Source organism: Tasmannia lanceolata, unplaced genomic scaffold (assembly GCF_043159265.1).
Source record: "Tasmannia lanceolata isolate RefF3 unplaced genomic scaffold, GAP_Taslan_0.1 ptg000007l, whole genome shotgun sequence".
Lineage (NCBI taxonomy): Eukaryota > Viridiplantae > Streptophyta > Magnoliopsida > Canellales > Winteraceae > Tasmannia > Tasmannia lanceolata.
The window spans coordinates 13,202,564-13,208,985 of NW_027518684.1; the positions used below are offsets into that span (position 1 = coordinate 13,202,564).

Sequence of the window (6,422 nt, forward strand, 5' to 3'; positions counted from 1 at the left end):
TGACATGTTTTTGGTTTCCAAATTCGGGAATTTAAATTATTCTCTCAACCTTCTTCATCAAGCAATACATTAACCGATTGTGGGCTAGCTTTCGATTGATTGACGAAGAAGGTTGAGGCTTAAGCCATACATATACAGAATGGCAAAGAAGCTAACTAACTATATAGGGACCATGTTGAGAACAAGCTTCATCTCTTCGATCCACATTTGTCACGGCTGCTGATCTCCATGGATTTATTTTCTAGAATGATTTGGCCATCATAACATCTTGCTCTTCAATAATGGTGGCTTTGTCAAGAAACCTACAAACAAAATGTACAATTAGGAAGGATTGGATGGATAGGGAAGATTTCTCTTTGAAATGTCTGCAATTAAAACTTGCAACATGGGTGTTAAGGGGCTCCCTTTGGGTACTCTGTATCTGTAAAATGGCTTACCAAGAAGACAGACGACTAGGCTAAGCGCCATAAGGGAAGTAATAAGGATGATATCTGCAATTCCCCAGCTGACATTGTCTTGTACGTATACAACCACCGTAAACTAGGGGTGCAACTCGAGTCGAGTTCAACCCGAACTCGACGGGTTGAACCCGAAAAAAGGTCGGGTCGGGTTGAGTTTGAGTCCGGTTCGGGTTGACTTTTCCCAACCCAGGTTGATTCGGGTCGGGTTCGGGTTGAGGGTTTGGCAACCCGACCCAAGTGAAATCCGACATTTTTTATGATTTTTTTTAATTTTTAAGCTAAAAACTTGGGTTAAACTCGGGTCGGGTTCGGGTTGGAAAAATGGGTTCCTTGGGTTGGATAACCCGACCGGAGTTGCACCCCTACCGTAAACCCGAGCATGAGTCCAGAACAAAGTGCGAAATTCCAACAATTGCAGTAAGACATCTTCTTCTTCCTCTCTTTTATGTGATCATCATCGAATTGATCAGCTCCAAAGCTCTCCAGTGATGGTTAATGACCTCCTGTTCCTACAGATATCAAGTACATTGCGACGAAGAAGACTACTTTGCGCACCTTTGGTGAGTTGCTACACTTGTCTGCGTTGCAGGGTTTTAGGCTTTGGACGAATTCAGACATTGTCAAGAGGCTCAGACCATGTTTTCCAAACAAACATTAGACATTTGTGTTGGGGTTCCACGCGAAAAGCAAAGATCCCCAAATGGATGCGGAAGGGCTTATAAGGACTTGCCCCCCCCCCCCCCCCCCCCCCCCTCCCTCCCTCTTAATGGCTAGCTTTAAAGAGCGAGTTCTAACTGGGTCCCAATAAGTGGTACCAGGGCTGGGGCGTGGTAACCCCAGTGCCCTTGAGAACAGTGAAATTCCCTTGGGGAAGATCTCATAGTTTCCACGTGGAGGGGGAGATTGTTGGGGGTTCCAGAAGAAAAGCAAAGATACCACATCGGAAAAGAGAATGGATGTGGAAGGGCTTATTAGGACTTGGCACCCTCCCCTTGACAACTAGCTTTTAAGGGTGAATTCTACTGGGCCCCAACAATTTGTTTTAGTTAATCAGCTTGGTTAAGTGTCCTTAGAGTTTTAGTAGAGTTCACCCCACTAGTCTGTTATCGGGTGAACTGTTCTGCATAGTTTGAAGTTTGCTTAGTAAATGGAAAGATAATGAAAAAAATAGAGGAGATGGGATTACAAAAAGATACATTATAGTAGAGAGAAGAACTGTTTTGAAACTGCCCATGTAAGCATCAGCCACAAATCCTCCTATTAGCGGTATCATTGTTGTTATGCCTGACCAATTTTAAGTTCTTTGCAGCGGTTTTGAGATCTTCATGGAGGACTTTAGTAAGGTATTAGGTATGTGATGAGATTTGTGGCTATGCCAAAGTAACTCAGCCTCTCGCTGAACTCGATTGCTAGCAAAAAGAACAGAAATTTAGAAATTAAAGATACAAAACATCGTCATCATGCAGAAAAAATCAGAAAAATCAAGGAATTAGGGAAGAAACAGTTCTAGTAGTCCAATGAGCCAGCCGAGTTCACTCTATGGTCAGTGGAGTCTGACTCAGTTTAGGCATGTTGCGCGCTTGGAGCTGTAATAATAAGTTATCAAAATGTCATCTGGGTTGGCTGAACATTGACAAAGTGCATGGTGATTGAAGTTGTTGATCAGGTGGGCCACCATGTCTACAAAATGGGGTCATGGTAGAGACATTGATCGGTCGATCTTAGCCATTCGATCATGGGCCAAAAGCCCATTGATCAAAGTCAGTAGAAAGAATCCCAAAATGCTCTTTCTCATTCGGCAACCACGGTACTCGTTGGTGCTTCTCTCAATTTTGGCTTGTGAAGAATGAGAAAATCTAATAAGCAACCCAGGACCGTTTCTCCTGGTCCCCGCAAAACAGTGTTAGGTCTAACCAATATGCCAAAAGCTCCCCTGCTCGGACCGTAACAAACAGGAACCAGAGAATGAGCTGTCACCCAATTGGGCGATTCTCATTCTCCTTTTTGGCTTTTAGAGCAAGAGAATAAGAATCATTGCAGAACACGCCCTCATCAAAAACTGAAAATCCCTAATACAGAGGTGCAATGGAAATAAAATTCTATGGAAAAAGAATAAATCCTTAATTCTAAATAACATGGAAAATAAAAGTCCTAAAAAATAGAAACATGGAAATACAAATCCTATAAACTAAAATACCATTGAAATAAATCCCTAAAAGTCCTAATGGGCAAATACGGCACTTATTGGGTCTACAATCCGCATCACATGTTCTTTTGTGGTCTTGCAAGCCCTGTTACCTTAGCCGAGATAAAGATAATTCACTCAAATTTGGAGGACATCAATCAAGGAATTGATTCAGTGAACTTATCCTCAGATTCATGTTATCTCCAAAGTTGTCGATTCGGATCAGTTTGGATATCTCATTGATATCTTTTGAGACCTGAGATTTTAAATGAAATGGGTCTTGCATAAAGGATTGAAAAAAAAAAATGAAACCTTACTTCATCCATTCCAAAATTCTGTCTGATAAATCACAAGAAAAGGTTATGGTATTCCTCTATTAAGGAACGGAAAGAGAAACAAAAGTACAAACTGTTTGATGAGATTAGACTGTGCAAAGAAGGCACAAACCATGGTTTGATAAGGCTCATGATAATAAACTGATGCAACGTAGTGGGTCAGGTACAAGATAATATATAAAGTTTCAAAAGACTTGCTCATCTCAACTCTCTCTCAACTGAGCCTTTGTCCCAAACTAGTTGAGGCCGGCTAAAAGACTTGCTCATCAAAGCAACAAATTCAAGTTTTCTTATTGAACGAGAATTACAAGGTCAATCAATCTGTAAGAAGTAGCACATACCATTTGAAGAAAATCCAGCCAAATACAATCCAGGTAGCAAAGTAAGCCTGTGATGGCATATTATACAACAGAATCATACATGACAGAATGATTTTCAATAAGATCCTATTTCACAATCTAATTCAATGATTAGCTTTATCGAAAGGCAAAAGAAAAAAAAAAAAAAAAACATGTAACATGTTTCAAATTCACATAAAAGTGTCACATCTAATTCACCTATGTCACAATACCAGCACTAAACATTTCCAGTAGCTTATTCCTTCCTTTGATCACCTCATCAAACACCTCAGTCACAGAAGTATCAAACATCTCTAGACCCTCCTTTAGACCAACACAACTTTTCTTCAACGAATCAACACTCCTCAAGAGCTTCTCTCCATCCTCACCCCTCCCTTCTTCCACCTGAGCTTTAAGCTCTGCAACTGCCCTTTCTACCATCTCATGCTCAACCAAACCCAAACTCGAATTTTTCTCGGGTCGCTGAATCCTCTCACGAAAACGATAAATCAGTGTCCTAAGCGAAGCGGTGAGTGATTGCACTTGAGGAATTTCACACCCGATGTCCCCCTCCATGTCGATCGAGACCGAAGAAATGATCGTGGAACCAATGAACAAAGATATGATAATCATAGTACTTTTAACAGCAAATATGACGGGATCCATACTCTTTTTACATTTTGTATATTGACTATATTCAGACATGACTGTGTCTAACCTTAAACCTCTCCAATTATTGATGTCATGGTGCTTCATAGTCTCCCTTTCCAGTCCCTCAATTTCTATCTTATTCTTTGTAATCAACGAACCATCAACCATTTTTGTAGTCGTAAAATCGACTTCCATTCGATACCTTTCAATTCTAGAAATTGCAGATTTTAATAAATTGCAGAAATCTAACAAGATTACAGTTTCTTGCATGTATTGATCCAACCAATATTCACCTTCAAAAGAAAAGGGTAGTTGTGATTTTTCGACAAGGAGAAGAAAATCAACCTGCATCTTTTTTAGAAGATTCATGGCTTGTGTAGCCCATTGAAAAGAGAGAGGACTGTTAATTAGTGACTGTCCAAGCTTCTCAAGATCCTCTGAGAGAGATGAACAAAACCAACTAGCATCATCTTTCAAAGAAGGATATGGGTTCTTTCCCTTGAGCAAGAAAGTGGGAAAACAAGTCAAAAATACCCTTCCCATCCCTTTGAAGGTTTGAAATTCAAGAGCAGAGTTAGACCCTCTCAGCACAATCTTGAATTGGTGATGAGATATTCACCCATTTTGGATCAACACCCATATGAGATTTTCTACAGAAATGAAGATCAAATGAAGAATGTGGTTTTTGAGTTGGATTTATCATGCTTTGTAGCATGAAAATAGTTTCTCTATATTTTTTGTTTTTATCTTTGATTATCAACGGAGAGACAAGTATACGTAATGCTCAAGAACTTGGGAAAGAAAAGATTAAAGAAAGAAAGAGAAGACGAGAAGTCACGCAATTGGATTCTTCCCTGGAAAAGAAATGCAGTAAAGAAGCTTTTTTTTTTAATATTCTATTTCTGCCCATTCTGCGAGAGATACTACGAGATTGTTAAAGACTCGGCTGGTTTGGGTGGCTGGGACTAGAGCTAGTCAACTCGGTCTACTCTGTGGTTCAAAGTATCACAAATTTTTCTATGACACTCTCATTTTTGCAGGAGAAAACATTAATTAATAAAACATGGAGTGATTCGGACCTTACCATGGTCTGTTCATCTAGTGGGTCCCACAATGACAGTGTAAAATTCAAATTAATAATGATCGCCCTGCGAATTGGGCAAATGAAATAAGTTTGCGTAATAGGCAACATGGAAGCCTTGAATCCGGTGTCAAGGCGCGGCACGGCACGGCAAGGCACGGCACGATTGCTACAGTGATGTGGGCCTTGCCAGCACGGCGAAGACGTGGGCCGTGTCGGGCTGAGGTTTAGGCACGTTGCACGAAACGGCACCGCACGAGAAGTAGCACGGCATGCCCGGCACGACAAAAATCAGTGTAAAAGGGACTTTACGTGGTTGTTTTCTCGTGCCGGCACGACACGGGCTGTCGGGCCGTGCCGTGCCTAACCTCGTGCTGGCACGGCACGGCCCGTGGCCAAATCGTGCCGTGCCTGGCCCATGGGCCGTGTGGGCCGTCAATTTTCACAACACGGCCCGTTTGCCACCTTGAATCCGGTGGTCAGGATTGTTTGATGAGCAGAAATTTTGTGTTGAAGCCCTCAAACTGGATGGTGAGGATCACTTGATGAGTAGAAGTTTTAGAGTTGCATTCCAATGACTCGTCCAAACAAAGGGTCGACATCAATGTTGATGTCATAAGAGTTGAAATCATGGACTCAGAACGATTCCTGTTGCACACAAGAAGAACGTGCTGAGTGACTCGTGCTCGAACTCTAGGGGCAAATGCTTGCCCTGGCGCATGTTAGTGAGAACCAATTGAGGAAAAGTAATTGAGAGTGGTAGTTGACTGAGAGCGACTGGTCAAATTTTCTCTGTTTTAGAGTGCAAGATAGCTCATAACTTTGGTTCAAAGGGAAGCTGGGGTTAGGAAAATGCTAATGACTAGGCATTTTTTTTTCTCATTTAATGATAACAAGACGTGTTTAAGAGGGTTTAAGGGGAGACTAATCTTTGTTTAGAGTCAGGGAGGTATCAACTGATCCACTCCGGGTAGGATCCACTTATGTCTTGGTCATGATCCGTTCCGTTCAGATTCCTTATCAATCATTAGGATATGGATCCAATGGACACGGTTTGGATCAAACTGTTGTGCCTAAATCCTATCCATCAACATGTGGATCCTTTGGATCTATCGGACTGTCTGGGTCCATTGAGAACCCTACATGTGATTGTGTAATCATTTGAATTTTTTTTAATTGAATTTAGACCTTTTGGTATGATTTCTTTTAGACATCCATTGTTATGACGATAATCACATATTCATAGGTTTTACGGTTGGCTTTCATTAACCCTAGTCACCAGAAGCAGAAGCAGAGATGGGGACGAGTACGAGCTCCGAATGAAAGTTTTCGATATTTCATTAGTTTCAAGTTATTTCTTCTTTTTTTAAG

At 41.2% G+C, this 6,422-nt stretch overlaps 1 protein-coding gene across 1 annotated transcript; it reads right to left on the minus strand.

Moving 5' to 3' along the window:
- Positions 1–3,247: 3,247 nt before the first annotated feature.
- On the minus strand, positions 3,248–4,820 carry LOC143880999 (protein BPS1, chloroplastic-like). The gene has a single exon (XM_077383976.1). It carries the CDS (start codon positions 4,511–4,513, stop codon positions 3,539–3,541), a length of 975 nt encoding a protein of 324 aa, XP_077240091.1. The 5' UTR covers positions 4,514–4,820; the 3' UTR covers positions 3,248–3,538.
- Between the last annotated feature and the right edge of the window lie 1,602 nt (positions 4,821–6,422).

What these genes read in the sequence shown, in the direction of transcription:
- LOC143880999 (XM_077383976.1), bottom strand. Translation starts at nt 4,513, where the DNA reads ATGGGAAGGGTATTTTTGACTTGTTTTCCCACTTTCTTGCTCAAGGGA.